Here is a 19,325-nt window from a genome sequence, read left to right as displayed (position 1 = left end):
CGCCCGCGCGGCGGCCATTTTGTCTTATCGGCTCCTGGTTAGAGGAGGCATTTAGGCCTGCTAGGGCCCCTGAGAGGTTTGCGGTTGTGTTGCCACCGTTTTTTTTGGCAGGTGCCAGGGCTGGTGGGAGCAGCCGCCCGAGGAAAGCACCATGATTTCGGCTGCGCAATTGTTGGATGAGTTAATGGGCAGGGACCGAAACCTCGCCCCGGATGAGAAGCGCAGCAACGTGCGGTGGGACCACGAGAGCGTAAGTCCCGCGGGCCTTGGGCCTGTGCCTGGGCGCCATGGGGGAGGGGAACGGCGCGAGCTGCGGCTCGCCGGGGTCTCGGCAAGGTTTGGGGCTCGGCCGCCCCGGGGTCAGGTGTCTGACCGGGTGGCTGGAGGGAATCGGGAGAATAGCCCAGGAAGGAGGAGTCTGCCTGGATCCTTGGTTAAGGGATGATTTATTGTTGTTTAAGTATCAAGGAAGTAAAAAAAAGAAGACTCTTGGCAGAATTGAAAAGCAGCTTAATGAGGCAGGGAAACGCGGGAAAGGAAGCAGTGTTTTTGTACGTCTAGAGGTTTCGGAGTTTTCACCTCGCTGTGAAATAGGGAAAAGGGCAAATTTGGCCGTTATTTGGCTGAGCGTCATATCGTGGCAGTATATTCAGAAATGTTTCAGTTTCGACGTTTATGTGGGGCAATAAAATTTTAAAAGAGGTCTTGATAGGATTCACCGTGACTTACAAATATTGTTTGATAGTAGTACGGTCTAGTAAGCCATTCTCGTAGATAATTGTCGAGGCTTTTTCTTCATAGGAAACTCTTTGATCCTCTTAACCCTGTAAGGGTAAATGAGTATAAACCCAATTTCACAGATGAGACTTGAGAGGCTCACCCAAAATCTTGTCAAGTTAAATGGCGAAACTAAACCTAATCTTTGTAGTCTTGTTCACTTTCCAGTTCTGTGAACATGGTGTGTAACGTTTATTTTAGGTCTTACCTGAAGAATGGATGTATAATTCACATGCGATTGTAGTCAAACAAGATAAAGACAGTTGCCAGTCAAAACATGAAGGAATTGTTAAATATGCCTTTTTTGGAAGTTGCTTACTCATTTTAAACTTACGCTTTGGTCACAGTAAAATTTCTTTTAGTGTTTGACTGGACCTGTGGGGTGCTACCCGATTCTAAAGTAGTGTGAAGTGTTAGAGTAAAATTCTTTGTGAGGGTTAAATGATTAGATAATATCACTGACTCAATGGGCATGAGGTTGAGAAAACTCCGGGAACTAGTGAAGGACAGAGAAGTCGAGTGCTGCAGTCCTTGGGGTCGCAAAGAGTCGGACATGACTTTGCGACTGAGCAACAACAAACTCACACATAAAAGGTGAAGCTTTTTGAAGCTTTCCCCCCTGAGTTTTGGGTTTTTCCTCTCTCCTCAAAATAAAATAAGAGTAACTTTGTTGCTTGCCTTGAGCCTTCTCTTTCTAGGCATTTCTTTGTCACGATGAAGTAACTTTTTCTTTTGCCACTTCACTCGATAAACTTTGCAAAAAGAAAAAGATGAACTTTATGTTTCACTTGATGTGCAAATAGGACATTTACCTATTTTGAATTACAGAGAGGAAATTGCTTTTGATTGCCTGCTCATCGGCTGTAGCAGCCTGTTGTGGAAAAACGTTTCTCCCTGCTGGTGTTTTATTGCCACATTGCATTGGATGCGATGGGTCTATAACGTTAGCAGCGATGAATTTCTCAGAAAAGCAGCTTAAGTTTTGTGTCATCTCAGTTATAATAAATCTGCTTTCCTTTCAGGTGCACCCCCCCCTTCAGTTTTAGTGTTTCTCACTGATAGAAACTTCTGATGCTTTTGTCAAAATATTTTATGCCTTTAATGACAGATTGCACTTCATTTTGGATGCAGGGATTTGGAAAAGTCAATTGCTGGTGTTTCAGATTGCTGTCTGCAAGAAAACGTTGATGCAGACCAGGAATGTCGCATGTGGCTTTTTCTCAATAAGTTAGAATTACTGTAGGGTTTTATAAAGCTGGGGCAACTTGTGGCATCACTTCTGGGTCACTTGGTGGTTGTTGTTGGGTGTTTGTAAAATCCTGGAGGAATGGCCAACCACAGTATATACTGTAAGGGGTTTTCTTTTGGTGGTGGTGGTGAGGGTTTGTCTGCACTGGGTGGCTTGTGGGATCTTAGTCCCTGTGAAAAGTGAAGTCGTGTCCGACTCTTTGTGACCCCATGGACTGTGTAGCTTGCCAGGCTCCTCAGTCCGTGGGATTTTCCAGGCAAGAATAGTGGAGTGGGTTGCCATTTCCTTCTCCAGGGGATCTTCCCAACCCAGGGACCAAACCCGGGTCTCCTGCATTGTAGGCAGATGGTTTTACCATCTGAGCCACCAGGGAAGTCCTTAGTCCCTGACCAGGGATCAAACCCAGGCCTTGGACTGCCAGGGAATTCCCCCAGATATTTTTGCATTCCAGTTCTATCTAGAAATTTTTCTTTGCCACACTTGCACTAGATGGGGAAAGCCATTTCAGGTGGGTGAGGTCCTTTTGCTTAACAATGAAATGGAAACTTTATTGTTAAAAGTAATTCCTAGATATCTGTATTAGACTGATCTCTGGAATTTGTTTTAAATGCAGAGATGTACTTCGCCAGTGCCCACCCCCCATTCTGATTCTGTAGGTCTACTGAAAGGCCCTTGAAATCTGCGTTTTTAAAATGGCATCATAATGCATTCTAAAGCTTGTAATCTACTGTTTCCTGACCCACTTCCTCGGTACTATGTTTTTAAATGTTGAACTAGAAACACTTGGAGGAAACTCATTTTTTAAGTGAAGGCTGTATCTGTGATGCAAATTATTGACCTTTCACTTATTTGTAAAGATGTATGTAAGCAACCCCTCAGGGAAAGTGTTTTATTATACAGGTGTTTCCAGCTTTTGTAGGTTGTTACCTTTTGATCTGAGAGAAATTGGTTTTCAACTAAAGCCATCAGCTTTAATACTGTTCCAAGGATTCATTGACACACCTCCCTCCCTCATTGATTAGTATTTTACATTTCCTTGAGATTAGTATTTTTGCATTAAGCAATTTGTTTCCTCTGCTTTATTAATCCTAAACAACCAGAGTAATGAGGAAAGCATGATTGTAACTGCCAAGAGTGGAACACCTTTCAGTCAGTGTCCACATGGGAAGATTTCAGTGTTAGAGAAGGCATTGGTAGCCTTTGGATAGTCTGGGAATTGTAATTAACATCTGGTCTGGAGCTTTTATTATTAAATTTATAGCACGAACTTTGTAGTTCAAATTGAGGATTTTATTTTGTCGTGAAAGTCGCTCAGTCGTGTCTCTTTGTGACCCCATGGGCTATACATTTCATGGAATTCTCCAGGCCAGAATACTGGAAGTGTGTCGTTCCCTTCTCCAGGGGATCTTCCCAACCAGGGATCGAACCCAGGTCTTCTGCATTGTAGGTGGATTCTTTACCAACTGAGCCACCAGGGAAGCCCAAAAGTGAAAAATTTTTTAAACTATTAACTCTGATTCTAATATATAAAATGAGACCTTGTTCATCATTTATCAAACTCATGTATGATGAGTGAACGCTTAATAATTTATGAAGGGAATTGAAATGTTCTTTTCTAAAAGCTTTCCAATGTTAACAGGTCCCATCACACCAAAAGTTGTTTGGAAAAGAAGAAACAGTTAAGGTTACTGTCCACATTTTTTACTTGTGGCTTTTTTTTTAACATCTAAAAAAGATATTCAGAATCTGAAAAGGAAACCAGAAGCAACAGAAGCAAAAAATTAGTAATTATAGTGCATGAGATCTGCAGGTGTTTTGTTAGTTTTAAACCATAGTCATCAAAATGTTTTTTCTGCCATAAGTGTAGATAGACATTTTCTGCCTCACTCTATAGTACATGGAAAGTGTTGGGCTTCTTGGAATTTCCAGCAGTCTCTGTGTAATGTATATAATTACTGTTTGCTTTTTCTCTCCAAACCTTATAAATGTAAGTGAGTAGTGGAATGAACTCTGTGTATTCATGTGTGTAAGACACATTATCAGTATATGACCAGTATTATTTCCTCTGTATCTCCTATTACTTTCATTATTTTGAAGCAGTTTTATCATTTCAGCCTTAAAGACATGTCTAAAATATGAGGACTGAATAACCACGGTATTATCACACTGAAAATATTAAAGTATTTCCTCAATCTTTGATTGATTGCTTCTGGAAAACCATGTGTGTCTCATTAGACCTTTTTTTTTTTTTGGATGCCCCATTTAGCTTGCGGGATCTTGGTTCCCAGACGAGGGATTGAACCCAGGCCCTCAGGCAGTGAAAGCTTGAAGTCCTAACAGTTGGACAACCAGGGAATTCTCAGTGTCTCATTAGACTTGATTTCTTAACAGGGGGGGAAAGTAGCTTAAGTTAGTATACAGTGCTTCATTGTTTATGAAATACGTTTAATATTCCATTTCTTGTAAGTTAGGAATTTCCTGTGATTATTTTACAAAAATGTATCACTTAAAAAATTTTTTATTTTTGGTTGCAGTGAGTCTTCGTTGCTGTGCATGGGCTTTCTGTAGTTGCGGCGTGTGGGGACTACTCTTGTTGCAGAGCACAGGCTCTAGGCATTTGGTTTTCAGTAGTTGGAGCAGGCAAGCTCAGTGCTTGTGGCACATGGGTTTAGTTGCTCCGCAGCATGTGGAGTCTTCCCCAACCAAGGATTGAACCCGTGTCCCCTGCATTGGCAGGCGGATTCTTATTCTCTGTGCCACCAGGGGAGTTCTGAATGTTGTTTTTTTTAATAAACCTTGTTAAACGTTGGGACTAAATGACTTTGGGAAATAATGGAAGGCTTCTTAGCAGGAGAGAGATGTTTACTATTCCTGCTACTGTGGAAAATTGATTAAAATTTTATGAAAACTTTGTGTCAGCAGTAAAAAGAGTGAACTGTGATTAATTACTATATTAGAAATTGATTTTACTGTTTTATGTTCCCTCCAATTTAGGCTCATTAAAATGATTTTTTTTGCAGAAGTAAACTTAGCTTATATAAGTATGCATGTGTGTGTGCATGCCAAGTTGCTTCAGTTGTGTCTGCCCGCCAGGCTCCTCCATGGGATTCTCCAGGCAAGAATACTGGAGTGGGTTGCTATGCCCTTCTCCAGGGGATCTTCCCAACCCAAGGATCAAACCCACGTTTCTTATGTCTCCTACATTGACAGATGGTGTCTTTACCACTAGCTCCTCTTGGGAAGCCCATATAAGTGTAATGTATAATTAACAACTTTCACTTGTACTGTGGAGACTTTCCTTGTAGGTACAATGTAAATGTACCTTAGTTTATTTCATGTAGATTATGTCCAGTTCTTTTACAATTACCAACCAAGCTGCAATGAACATTCTAGTACATAGAACTGAATCACTTGTAGGATAGGTTCCTAGAAAGGTAATGACTAAGGTAAGTGCATATTTTACATTTTGATGGATGTTGCCAGGTTGTCCCACAACTCTAGTAATGTTTGGAGTGTTCCTCTTCCCAGCAATATCTAATGCTGGATTTTGTTTTTATTTTTCATTTTGTTTAATGTGATGGAAACTCACAATTAAATTTTTCTAGTCAGATTTCTGAGATTGTGTCTGCATTCTCTTGAGTGGTAGTGAAAAGTATGCTATTGATATGGAACTCTTCTGGTCTTTGCTATTATCATAGTTTATCAAGAGAATCACAATTATGTTGTGATTGTAGTCCTGGCATGCAGCAGTCCATGCTGAACAACAGCAGCAGCCAAATTCTGCCCTTGCTCCCCACCCCACCCCCTCTTCTGGGCCCCTTTGGTTATCAGATTGTTAGATCCATGATGGACATTTAGTAAAGACTTGCTGAATAAAAGACTGTTAATATTTTGAGTTAAACATTCTCAATCTCTGGGAAAGGTTAAAACAAGCAGTTTAAGTAGCTAGGGTTTATTGGGTAAAGTAACAGTTGTTTTCATGTACGTTTCTTTGGGCTTCCCTGGTGGCTCAGAGGTTAAAGTGTCTGCCCACAATGCGGGAGACCTGGGTTCGATCCCTGGGTTGGGAAGATCTCCTGGAGAAGGAAATGGCAACCCACTCCAGTATTTTTGCCTGAAGAGTCCCATAGACAGAGGAGCCTGGTGGGTTCCATAGGGTCATAAAGAGTTGACAACAACTTGAAGCGATTGAGCACACACATAGTCACTATAAAATATCAGCTGTATTCCCTGAGCAGTACTTCTTTGTAGCTTCTTTAACTTGCATTCTTGTATATCATAGTCTATGCCTCTTAATACCCTACCCTGGTTTTGCCCATCCTCTTCCCTCTCCCCACTGGTTCTTTGCATTGCAGAGTCTATTTTGTTGTTGTTATTTTCACTAATTTGCTTTATTTTTTTTTAGATACCTCAACTACATACAGTGTTTTGCATCTGTTTGACTTATTTCACTAAGTATAATTCTCTCCAAGTCTATCTGTATTGTTGCGAATGGCAAATTTCCATTATTTTTCATGGCTGATTATTGTTCCATCATGTATATTTACCTCATTTTCTTGAAGATCCCCTGGAGAAGGAAATGGCAACCCACTCCAGTATTCTTGCCTGGAGAATCCCGTGAACAGAGGAGCCTGGTAGGCTACATACAGTCCATGGGGTTGCAAAGAATCTGACACGACTGAGCGACTTCACTTTCACTTTCTTAATCCATCCATGTGTTGATGGACATTAAGGATGCTTCCATTCTTGGCTATTGTAAATAATGCTGCTGTGAACATTGGTATGAATTACTGTTTTCATTTTCTTTGCATGTATACTCTGGAGTGGAATTGCTGGATTGAATATAGTAGCTTTATTTTTAGTGTTTTGAGGAACTTCCTTGTGTTTTTTTTCAGGGTGGCTGCACCGATTTACATTTCTACCAGCAGTGTACCAGGGGTTCCCTTTGTTCCACATCCTTACCAACATGTTACTTGTGGTCATACTGAGCCTTTTTAGTAACTTAAAGTATTAGGAGAATTTCCAAAAGAAAATGGTACAAAGATACTATGACATATGGCTACATGTAACAGGATTAATATTGATACAAAGCTAAATCTGTTTAGACATGGTTTTTGAATCTGGTTCTTTATGACCTTAGTTCTTCTGGACACAGCTTATGGAACCTCAGTGCTTCAAATAAGTGTAAAACATTTGACCTTTGAAGCAAAAAACAGTATTTCAAATGCAACATCCAGTTCTAAATGTCTCAAAAAAACTCATTCAATCCTAAATTTAGTAGACCTTTTCTATGTTATACTTGAACATTGATAATTTACCCAATAGCAATGAAGGGTTATATGGAGATATTTTGGAATTTTGCTTAACAGATTTTGGTTTGCAGTGTTACAAAATTAAATTTAGTATAGCGCAGTCTCAGAGTATATCTGAAGGAGTTACAAAAGTATCCACGGGAGAGAATTGAAAATTGGGCTCATGTTAATAATTCTTCCTCATTCCTTAGAAGTCACTCAGTGCTGGCATGTGTGAAAATATCCAGGACACCTTAGGGACTGATATGAGATCTCTAAGTGAGAATACTGAACCGGATTGTTTTAAATGAGTGTTACTTGGAATTTAGGCAGTTATTTTCAAATCCTCCTGTGTAAACTGGTTCTGGTCTTTAACAAAGTTTAAACAATAAGAACAATGCAGTGTTTTGTTGTTGTTGTTGTTGTTTTAAAAAACATTACCTTTATTCTGGATGTCTTTATCCAAAATTTGTTTTTTCTGGGGAGTAAGGCAGTGATTTCTATTATGGTAGAAATTGAAAATGCTCTCAACTGTCAGTCTTGCGTTTCTTATAGTGAAATCCAGGAGTCTGAAAGTCATTAATTTGCCTAACTAAATGACTTAACAAATGAATTGTTCTTAAACTTACTTGGTTGAAAGATGTAGATCATGAAATGAGAAAATGGTTATTTGGCATCCTTTTCTGGCATAGTTTTAAAACTGACCAGCTTCAAAAGGTTAAGTTACCTTTGTTTTTCTCACTAGGTTTGTAAATACTACCTCTGTGGCTTTTGTCCTGCAGAATTGTTCACAAACACTCGTTCTGATCTTGGTAAGTAAATTTTCTATAATTTTTATTGCATTTATGATTAAAGAGAAAGTGATACTTTATAATTTTGGAAAGAAGTTTTCTGTTAAAGGTGTTGATAATTTCTTTCCTGGCTTTTTAAAAGAATGTATTAACAAATGCCAGTCTAATTAAACATGGTGGCTTATTTGAATCTACATATGTATTTCCATTCCCTCCTGAAACTCCTCCACTAAAATGAAAATTTAAAAACAAAAAAGGTGTAAATGGAAGACGAGATAACATTAGAGATGTCAACAAATTTTTGGAAGATGACAAGTGGATGGAAGAATAGCAGAGAAACCTGTATCCTAAAAGCCTGCAGAAGGGGATATTAAACAGAAGCAAGAGTTTGATCAGCAGAACCCTGGACAGGCTCAGGATTTGGAGGCATCAGGTACCATAGAAGGCAGAGTTGAATTATGGGGCTGAAAACCAGAGATTAGTCTAGTTCAGGGTTTCTCAACCTTGACATTTGACAGTTTGACCTGGAAAATTCTGTGTTTGGGGAGGTGGGAGGGTCTCCTGTGGGTTGTAGGATGCTTAGCAGCATCCTTGGCCTCTATGGAGTAGATGTCAGTAAAAATCTCCCAATTTTGACAACCAGAAATGCCTCCAGGCACTTCTAGATATCGCTGGGGGCAAAACTGCCCCATGTTGAGAAGCACTGGTCTGGGTGGTCTGACCTGTGCATCAGGTAATTCTGTCTCCGATGCCTACAGCACTGGAGACCAGGGGGTATGTTCTGAAGAAATTGGGCTAAATGAACCACAAAATGTAAAAAAAATCGACCATTTTCTCTCCAGGATGGTACATAACTAGTACCATTCTAGAAACATAAAATGGAAATGAAATTCGTTAAGCAGAATGCTTGCCCTGAAGCATAAAGAACACATTATGGCTGGATATATCTAGGTATTGGGATTTACAGATATAGGACAGGGCAGTAATGAATAAAAATGAGACTGTAAGAGAGATTAAATGAGTCTGTTTTCTTAATAGTGAGGTTTTCCCATTCCCTTCCTCTGCCCTGTTCCTGGAAGGATACAGCCAGATGTTTTTTCCCCAGGCAGAAGAGAAGAGGATTCTTTAGAGAAAGTGAACAGTTCCAGAGAAGTGATCTACAGGTACTGACCCTTGGGGAATCTCCTAAAAGAAAGTCTTGCTGCCTGATTTTCCTATGGTAAAGCCTGTTAGTTGACAAACCCTGCCTGTGCATACCAACTTCGAGTCAGATTTTGGAAGTGTTTTGCCAGCCAAGGATTGCTATTTGAAGAAAACTTCAAACATAAACGATTAAGCAAAACCAACAGAAAAAAAAAAAGAATTTAGTGGAATATGGTGGATAATGGGAGAAAACAGAAGAAAAAAATTTTTAAAGCTGTAATAAATTTAGTATCCTCAGAGAAATAAGAGAAAATATCAGGAGGAATAGGATGCTATAGAAAAAGAAAGGTTTTGAAAAGATAAAAAGAGTTCTTGAAATTAGAACTAGAGAAATATGAACATCAGTGGGAAGTTTTGAGGATAAAGTAAATTTGTGGTATGTTGAGAAAAAATTAAAATTTGAAAAAATTCTATCAGTCCAGTGCTGTGATAGCTAATTAAGAGAGTTCTAGATAGAGAAAACAGAAGGGAGGAAATCCTAAGATTGCATTACTGAAGGATTTTACTCTCTAGATGGAGTGAATTCTTCTAGAACTCAGCAGAGCAAATGATAAAAAGATCTGTGCCAAAGCACAGTATTGTGAAATTCCAGAACACCAGGGGTAGGGTGGGGCACACAAGATTATCAATCAGAATATCCTCGATTTGTCAGTAACAACATTGGAAGCTTGAAGACACTGGAAAAACATCCTCGGGATTCTGAATGGTAAAATGTTTTTACCTAGGTTAGCTGTATAGCCAAACAGCAAAATACGAGTTTGAAAAAAGACATTTTCAGGCATGCATGGTCTCAACAAATCTGTCTACCAGGAACGCTTTCTGTGGAAACTCATGGGTGTAAACCAAGAAGGAAAAAAATAAGAGATCCAGTAAACTATATCTAGTACAGACCAGAAAAGGACTTTCAAAGGATGACAGCTCTATTAGTGAGCTTAGGGGGAAACAGTAGCTCAGATTGAAGCAGGATGGAAAGCTCACAGAAGAAAATAAAGCTGATTTAATTATCTGACATATTTTGAATCTTGAGGGAGATTATTACTGAATTTCTATAGCCGAGTTAGTGTCTGGAGTGAATTTGGAAATAGAACATACAAGAGACTGAACTGAAGGAAAAAATTCCAGTAAGTGTATCAAAAGTGTCGCCATAATGCCGTTTTTGCTTAACTTGGGAGTTAATAGGACATGGCATCAAAATATAAACACTGAATGTTCATTTAAACTAAATTTTTTGTGCCTAAGATAAACCAAGAAAAGGCAAAATAAGCATAGAATTTAGAAATATGAAGGCAAATTCCAGAAGATAAAGCTAAAAGGGTTAAAATTGATTGCCTTTTGGAGATGGTAAGAGGTAGGACTAGGGTGCTAGTCTTACAGTATTTACAGAGACTCTAATAAAATGTCAGTGGTGGTTCAGACCAAAGGTCTGCCATCATCCTAGCTTACTTCTTGGCAGTAAGGAATAATTTTTCATCCCTCCTACTCCCTCTGTTCTTTTACCGTATAGTACATCTTGAAGGCTAAGGAGAACAATTTTCATGTGCGTACTTGGGCATGTTTCTTCATGATTTAGTAGTCTCAATATAGGTGTCTGCAGACTACTCAGTGATTAAATGGATCTTCTTTCCTTTTTTTTTTTTTTAAAAATAACTTCCTTTTGTTTTGACAAGAGAAAAGTTAGTTTCAATAATTTATATTGAATACATTCATATTTCTTGTTTTAGGACCATGTGAAAAAATTCATGATGAAAATCTACGAAAACAGTAAGTTACCTTTTTTGGGATCATCCCCACCCCCAGTCATTATTTACTTTAAAGGGAACAAGGATTAAAGAAATAATTGGAATTTATGTAACATGAATGTCATGTAGAGGTCCTAGTCATTAGTTGGGGTCGTAGAAAGTGGTATAGCTATATGTAGCATCACCATACGAGTTCATACTGTATGCCAAGAATAAACCAAAGCTTTTTTTCCCCTATATCCCATCTGTTTTTTTATTTTTTGCTAAGTTGCTTCAATCATGTCTAACTTTTTGACCCCATGGACTGTAGCCCACCAGGCTCCTCTGTCCATGGGATTCTCTGGGCAAGATTACTGGAGTGGGTTGCCATGCCCTCCTCCAGTTTTTATTTTTTAGTTTATTATTATTTTTTGGCTGCTCCTCCTAGCTTGTATGATCTTAGCTCCTTGACCCAGGGATTGAACCCGGGCCATGACAGTGAAAACACTTGAGTCTTAACCACTGGACCTCCAGAAAATTCACTTGCCTTTTGTTTTTTTCTTTCACGTTTGTTTTTTAACAGACCTAATTTTATAAATGAAACTTGTCCTGGAGCCAGGGTCATAGATCCAGTATAGTGTTCACCTAGATTTGCCCTGTTGTAACATCTGTGCTTTTAATACACTGTTAAATGCTGCCTTCTTTACCAGGATGAGGGACAGCTGGAAATTCTTTTGTATGTGCCTGGTTTACTCGTCAGTACTTTTTTCTTTTTTTTTTTTTTTTACTTTTTTGGGTATGCCACATGGCTTGTGGGATCTTAGTTCCCAGACCAGGGATTGAACCCAGGCCTGCAGCAGTGAAAGCAGGGAGACCTAACAGTTGGCCTGGGAATTCCCTACTCTTCAGTCTGAATGCATTAGTAGTTCATGAGATTAGTGGAGATAGAATATGAGAGTTGTAAGTGGATAAAAAATTGGAAAGAAAATAATATTTGTTTTTGTTTTATTAGATATGAGAAGAGTTCTCGTTTTATGAAAGTTGGCTATGAGAGAGATTTTTTGCGATACTTACAGAGTTTACTGGCAGAAGTAGAACGTAGAATTAGACGAGGCCATGCTCGTTTGGCATTATCTCAAAACCAGCAGTCGTCTGGGGTGAGTATGAATTAATTTACACTCTTTGTAAAGTGTCCTTTCCTCTGGAAACCCAGAGATCTCCCTAGTATTGAAACTTGGGCTCAAGTTCAGTCATTGCTTTATATGTTTTAAAATGACATAAAACTTAGAAAGGTGGTTTTTTTTTTCCCGTCTTTATTAGTAAATATTTTGCTAATCGGAAATTTTTTATCTTAAATATCAGTAACTGACAAAATATGCAACTGATTAACAAAAATTGAGATATTGAGTTACTGTCCTTGTGATTTAGCATTTCAATTATTAAATACAAATACTAGGTATGGTATGCTGCTACTGCTAAGTCACTTCAGTCGTGTCCGACTCTGTGTGACCCCATAGACGGAAGCCCACCAGGCTCCCCCTTCCCTGGGATTCTCCAGGCAAGAACACTGGAGTGGGTTGCCATTTCCTTCTCCAATGTGTGAAAGTGAAAAGTGAAAGTAAAGTTGCTCAGTCGTGTCTGACCCCTAGCGACCCCACGGACTGCAGCCTACCAGGCTCCTCCAGCCATGGGATTTTCTAGGCAAGAGTACTGGAGTGGCTTGCCATTGCCTTCTCCGAGGTATGGTATATGGAAGTTTAAATGTTTTTGTATTTTAGTTGTTGATAATATACATTCTATTGTCTTCATCAGGCAGCTGGTCCAACAGGCAAAAATGAAGAAAAAATTCAGGTTCTAACAGATAAAATTGATGTACTTCTACAGCAGGTAAGAATTGGAACTCTTACTAGAATTGCTAAAATTAAAAAGACTGACAGTATCAAGTATTAGTGAAGATCTGGGCAAACAAACTGTTTTACTCTGTTGGGTTTATTTAAAATGATGCAGGCACTTTGGAAAAGAGTTTCTTTCAAAGGTTAAGAGATGGCACCATGAGCCATTCCACTGCTAGATAAAGTATACCAGTGTTTATAGAGGCTTTATTCATAATAGGTGCAAAAAAAAAACCCACCCCAAACAAACCTGGAAACAAATGTCCATCAGTCGGTTAGTGGTTAAACAAATTGTGATGTACCTATACAGTGATAGTACCCAGTGATAAAAAGGAATTAACTGTTTTTAATAATATTGATGAATCTTAAGATATGCTAGATTGAGTGAAAGAGGCCAGAGCCCCACAAAAGGAATAGACTACATGGTTCCATTTAAATACAATTCTGGAAAATGCAGACTAATGTATAGTGACAGAAAGCAGATTGGTGGTTGCTTTGGGAGGAGGTACAACATAGAGACAGTAGGAAACTTTTGGGTGGATTTGTTTGTTATCTAGACTGTGGTGCTGATTTCATGGAAGTCAAACTTTATGAAATTGTCTACCCTAGAAATTTTCTGTGTATTTCCTGTCAAGTATACATAGTTAATGCTATGGAAAAAAAATTAAGGGTAAATTAAACCCAAAGAGGCTTCACTAAACAAAACAGACCCAAAACAACTTCTGTACGCTAATGAAGCTTGAGGGTAAAAAGAAAAATACTAGGATAGTGTGGTTAGAAAGATATCCTGACTGCTCTTTGAATTCCTCTTAGATTGAAGAATTAGGATCTGAAGGAAAAGTAGAAGAAGCCCAGGGAATGATGAAATTAGTTGAACAGTTAAAAGAAGAGAGAGAGTTGCTTAGGTCCACAACTTCGGTGAGTAGCAACCTCATTTTGATATGCTGTTAGCTGTGTATTGCTAGGATCTGTTCCTATTTAGAACAATTTTCTAATGTCATCAAACTTTTATTTTAAAGGGCCACATAGTATTTATGATTTCAGGTCATAAGAATTGTAATAAAAGCTCTGTCTTTACATTTATATTACAAAATAGCTTTAGACAGTCTGTAAACAAATGTCTGTAATTTTGTTTCAATAAAACTTTGCAAAAACAGGCCTCTAGCTGCTGGCTTGCTAACCTGTGCCTTAGTTAAGTATTTTGGTTGGGCTTAGGTTTTGGTGTTTTGTGGGTTTTTTGGTAACTAATCATATTACTTAGTTCATATTTACCTTACCACAAAATTGGTTTACTCTTAATAATACATCCTACTTACTTAACTTTCATTTGGTGATACAGTATACATGTTTTGAATATTGATGGTAAAATATAATTGAGCATTCGTTCCCAAATATTAAAAGGGTATGTTCAGATTATATGCAGTGAGTTCAATTCCTTAATGATTTTGAAAAACTTTTTTTTATTACTTATTATTTTTGGTTTTTCTGGGTCTTCATTGCTGTACTTGGGTTTTCTCTACTTGCAGAAAGTGGAGACCACTCTCTAAGCCCATAGACTTCAGTAGTTGAGGCACAGGGGCTCTTTAGCTGCAACTCAAGGGCCCTACCTAGATCCTGCAGGCTTCAGTAGTTGTAGCTTTCAGGCTGTGGGCTGCAGGCTCAGTAATTGTGGCATATGGGCTTAGTTGCTCCGAGGCATGTAGAATCTAACCAGATCAGGGATCAGACCTGCGTCCCCTGCATTGGCAGGTAGATTCCTATCTACTGCGCTACCAGGGAAGTCCCAAAAAACATTTTTAATATGGAGTCCACATCTTTAACCTGTTGAACCAAGCAGGAAATGAATTCAGACTATAATAGGTAGCTTTCTGAAAGGTAGATTAACTTTTTCGAGGTGACATGGGTAGTTCAAGGGTTATAATAGAGGGATGGGGTCCTAATACTTCTGCTGTTGTCATGCTTCCGCTGTCTAAAAGTTGCTGCTAAGTATTATGTCTTTGGGGAAATGGAAAGTAGCAGTTGACAAAATTAAAAATCTTTCTAAATGTTAAAAGTAATTTTGAGGGGAATTTGTTTTCTCTTGATCAAATAGTTTATAATAACTGATTTATCGTTTCAGACAATTGAAAGTTTTGCTGCCCAAGAAAAACAAATGGAAGTTTGTGAAGTGTGTGGAGCCTTTTTGATAGTGGGAGATGCCCAGTCCCGGGTAGATGATCACTTGATGGGAAAACAGCACATGGGCTATGCCAAAATTAAAGCTACTGTAGAAGAATTAAAAGTAAGTTTCTTATGAGCATATATTTTAGCTATATTTAGTACTTTATATTAGTGTGGTTAAGAATTGATTGTGTAAGTTTAGAACTCTCGTTGATATTTTTGCTGTGTTATTTGATAATTCCTGTAATATTTTGCTATTCATCAGATTAGCAAAGTGCTTATTTTCTTTGTAGTGTCAGGAATTCCTGAGGGTTTAGTCAGATATCTTGTGTACATACATGGTGTTAAGATTTCTCCATTTCACTTTTAGGGTATCAAATGTCATAAGTTGGTCTACAGATGATTCATGTTAGGTAGCTTTTGTTTGACAGTGTCTTTAAGGTTATTTAGTTCTAAAAAAATCTAATTTGATTTCTTTAGGAAAAATTAAGAAAAAGAACTGAAGAACCTGATCGTGATGAGCGTTTAAAAAAGGAGAAGCAAGAACGAGAAGAAAGAGAAAAAGAAAGGGAGAGGGAAAGAGAAGAGAGAGAGAGGAAAAGACGAAGAGAAGAGGAAGAAAGAGAAAAAGAAAGAGCTCGAGACAGAGAAAGAAGAAAGAGGAGTCGATCACGAAGTCGGCATTCAAGCCGAACTTCTGACCGAAGATGCAGCAGGTCTCGGGACCACAAAAGATCACGAAGTAGAGAGAGAAGGCGAAGCAGGTATATTGAACACATGAGACAGCGCCAGGCATATAGTGAAAGTGTTAGTTGCTCAGTTGTGTCTGACTCTTTGAGACCCTGTGGACTGTAGCCTGCCAGACTCCTCTGTCCATGGAATTCTACAGGAAAGAATACTGGAGTCAGTTGCCATTTCCTCCTCCAGGGGTCTTCCCAACCCAGGGATTGAACTGGGTCTCCTGCATTGCACGTGGATTCTTTACCTAATGTCTGAGCCACCATAGTGAGTGTGCATTAAATAATAGTAATTACTGGTGAATTCCTTGGTACTTGGGACCCTCTTAAGTCTCAATAAGCACTTGGGCAGATGAGAGTTGAATCAGTGAACGAGTTCATCTTGTAGGCAACTTCACTGCTCTTACTTAGGCCACCTAAGGAGATTTGATGCAATCTTATTAGGGAGTTAGTGTAATGGATGAGTGCTTCTTTTATTGATTCTAAGACATTTAAATCATAAATTATTGTAGGTAGGATTACCTATTTGAAAAATTGAAGTTAAGGACTTTTAATTTTCAATTCTTAAGGTTTTTTATATAAATGTGTTTTAATAGTAGATTGTATTCATTTGCCTTTAAGAGTGATTTTTGCTTTAAATAACAGTATGTAATTCTTCAAGCTTTTTTCTCATTGTAATATCAGCTGAAATTGCTCTCCTTTTGTTTCATATTATTTAAGAAGTAGAGATCGACGAAGAAGCAGAAGCCATGATAGATCAGAAAGAAAGCATAGATCTCGTAGTCGGGATCGAAGAAGATCAAAAAGCAGAGATCGAAAGTCATATAAGCACCGGAGCAAAAGTCGAGACAGAGAACAAGATAGAAAATCGAAGGAGAAAGGTTAGTTTTTGTGAGAATTTGATTCTTTAAGGGACCATTTTCACTTTGTCTTCTCACTTAACTCACTTTTCTTTAGATACAAGCAGAGTTCCACTTCAAGCTATATTTATTTTTACTTTTCATGAACCCCATTCAATAGGAGACAAGTCTTATTCCCTTCTCCTGCTGATTCATGAGAATGACAGTTGACTTTGTGTTTTTATAGAACATGTTAAAGTCACATACTTCAATTTATAACTTGAAGGCTTATCATTTAGATTCTTCCAAGTATTGCATTACCTGTTAGGATTATTAGGCTATAGAATTCTTGGTTATTGGCAACATTTTTTAGTTATTTGGCAAAACTTGCTGCAGTGTTCCATAATATTTTGAAGAGTAAATGTACAGTGTTGCATTGGTCTTCAAGTACAGCATTTAACTCTGTAGTACTTGTAAGTTTGCATAAGTTGAATGCCTTATGTGTGTGTGCCGTGCCCCCTCCTCCCACCGTGCGTGCCTTTTTTAATTGAAACGTGTTTTCCCATCTATTTTTTCCTTTGATTTTCTGTGGCATTCCAGTAGCTGGTTGACTGCACTCTTAACCAACTTTTCATTTTGTCTTTGGCATGTTTTCACAAGGATATTCTCACTTTTCAATTTAACCTTCATTGAACGATGAACGATAATTCTTTTAATCATTAGGGTCCATATTCTTCAGATTCTTTGTATACTTCTTTTTTGGACTGGGCTATTCTGCTTTGCATGGTTTTCAGGAATGAGACAAAGGGCTTATTTCTAATTTTCTTGGCTCTGCTTATTCCATCCTGTTCTGCCTATCTGTGTCCATGTTTGATCACCAACATATGTGCGCTCACTTATGGATTTATTACATTTGACATGTATGTGATACTCATTATTTTCTTTTATGAAATTAGTCTGGTTTTTGTGGGGTTTCACTGAGTTGAGTTAGGAAACTAGCAAACAATGGATTATCTTTTTTTTTTTCCTTCAGTCTTCAGCTTTAATTTTTCCTCAAATAAGTGCACCTTCTCTTTTTAAAATATTTAGATATATTGGCTTTTTCTAGAACATGGAGCAAATGTTAAAAAGTAGGAAACAGGGTGATTTTTAAAACTTTCATGAGCTTTAGTATCTGCCATTTAAGTTCAGAAGTTATTTTTGTGATTCAAAAGGCAGTTGATGCCAAGAATTAACTGACTTTTATTAGTTTTAAGTAAGCTTCACTCAACCTTTTGGCAAGAGTTTCTGTATAATGTATTTGGGGGGGTCAACTCTCAACAACCAGATATATCTCTTGTCAGAGATGAAAGTAATCACTTTGAGAACTAAAGCTCTTTGCTGTGTCTTTCATTTGTGTCACTTAAAATAGTTGGATTGGTTCTCAGGGACAGAAACTAGGTAGCTTTTATAACTATTTGGGATCAAACTTGGGCTATAAATTGTACTGGCCTGACTTAAAAAGAGTTTGTGTAATTTTTGGAGAGAGCAGAGAGAATGAATTGCTAAGCTATGATCCTTATTATAATGATGACATCATAGAATATAATCAGACTTGTTTAAGTAAAATAAAGTGCATTGTGTTTAGATTATGGACAAGTGGATTTTCCTGGTGAGATGTGGAGGAAGGAGTGAAGACGATTCAGGGAAAACTGCCTCTGGTCTATCTTGAAAGATTGGTTTTGCCATTATAGATTTAAATGTTGGGATCTCTTTTAAAAGTGACATAATTTATTGACTTTTTCAAATAACCGTGTGGCCAGTTAGCCATTCTTATATTTATAACTGAAAGCCTGAACTGAAAGGTCAGGTATGAGTAGTAGTGAACATTTGATAATGACAGTGAGTAAGAGGGAGCTCACGTGCTGTAGTGAAAGCACTTTATCTCACTCCACAAACAAAAAGTGGTTTCTTGCACAAACCTATCTTTGTTACCACCAACCAGTTTAGGGTACTCTCTTTTGTTAAGAGAGGTTCCTTTTTTAATCCATAGCCCTAAAGTCCACCACACTTTGTGGATGTCCTTAGGACTATTAAGATCTACCATATTTATATAGGGCAGAAGATAAGATTATTGGACTGACTACTAGTCCTCTACGGGGCAACAAGACGACTCTTCCTCATTGAAGCTACCTGTGCACCGGAGAAGCCCATAAGGCACAAAGGGAGGACTTTCCCACAAGGTCAGTTAGAGCACACTGTACTGGCACAGTTCTCATAAGTGAACAGACAAGACATGAAGCAAGTCCTGCAGTAAACTACTTGGACATTGCTTTGTGAATTTTGCAAGTGTTACAGACTGAATATATTTCTTCACATAATCTTCAATTCTTAATGTTCTTTGAGTGAGTGCCCCCCCACAGCCCCATAACCATACTTTTTCGTTACCATCCCTCTCCCAGTTATTTGATGTTGCGTCTTAACAACCTTTGTCTAGAATCTGTAGAGGTTTCTGCTTTTCTTAAAACATCTTTCTGTCTTATCAACTATTCTGTTAGACCAGCTATTCTTAGTTTTGAAGAGAAAGATGATTTTTCCAGGTTCGTAGTTTGCTTTAAAATTTTCTGTAGAAATCCTTTGTTAGGCAGTACTTGGAACTGAAAAAGCTAGAACATAACTTGCTCCATGT

General features: G+C 38.2%; 1 protein-coding gene across 8 annotated transcripts in view; it reads left to right on the top strand.

The window, feature by feature from the left end:
* The first annotated feature begins 4 nt into the window (after positions 1 to 4).
* Positions 5 to 19,325, top strand: part of LUC7L3 (LUC7 like 3 pre-mRNA splicing factor) — a 22,181-nt gene continuing 2,860 nt past the window's right edge. For 2 of the 8 annotated variants that reach the window (XM_055407552.2, XM_055407553.2), the window contains exons 1-9: positions 6 to 250; positions 8,063 to 8,129; positions 11,033 to 11,072; positions 12,042 to 12,186; positions 12,842 to 12,916; positions 13,735 to 13,839; positions 15,041 to 15,202; positions 15,562 to 15,845; positions 16,539 to 16,699. In XM_055407552.2, the coding sequence (XP_055263527.1) occupies positions 152 to 250; positions 8,063 to 8,129; positions 11,033 to 11,072; positions 12,042 to 12,186; positions 12,842 to 12,916; positions 13,735 to 13,839; positions 15,041 to 15,202; positions 15,562 to 15,845; positions 16,539 to 16,699 (1,138 nt within the window). In that variant the 5' untranslated portion in view covers positions 6 to 151. Of the gene's footprint in view, positions 251 to 8,062; positions 8,130 to 8,365; positions 8,542 to 9,187; positions 9,272 to 11,032; positions 11,073 to 12,041; positions 12,187 to 12,841; positions 12,917 to 13,734; positions 13,840 to 15,040; positions 15,203 to 15,561; positions 15,846 to 16,538; positions 16,700 to 18,753; positions 18,880 to 19,325 lie in introns of those variants that run through there. The other 6 variants (XM_055407555.2, XM_055407556.2, XM_088828972.1 and 3 more) reach the window with 6 other exon arrangements.

The sequence above is a fragment of the Moschus berezovskii genome, chromosome 20, assembly GCF_049115385.1.
Source record: "Moschus berezovskii isolate FMDL1 chromosome 20, NW_MosBer_1.0, whole genome shotgun sequence".
Taxonomy (NCBI): Eukaryota; Metazoa; Chordata; class Mammalia; order Artiodactyla; family Moschidae; genus Moschus; species Moschus berezovskii.
The sequence above is the reverse complement of the archived record's forward strand: the minus strand, read 5'-3'. Positions and strand labels throughout refer to the sequence as shown.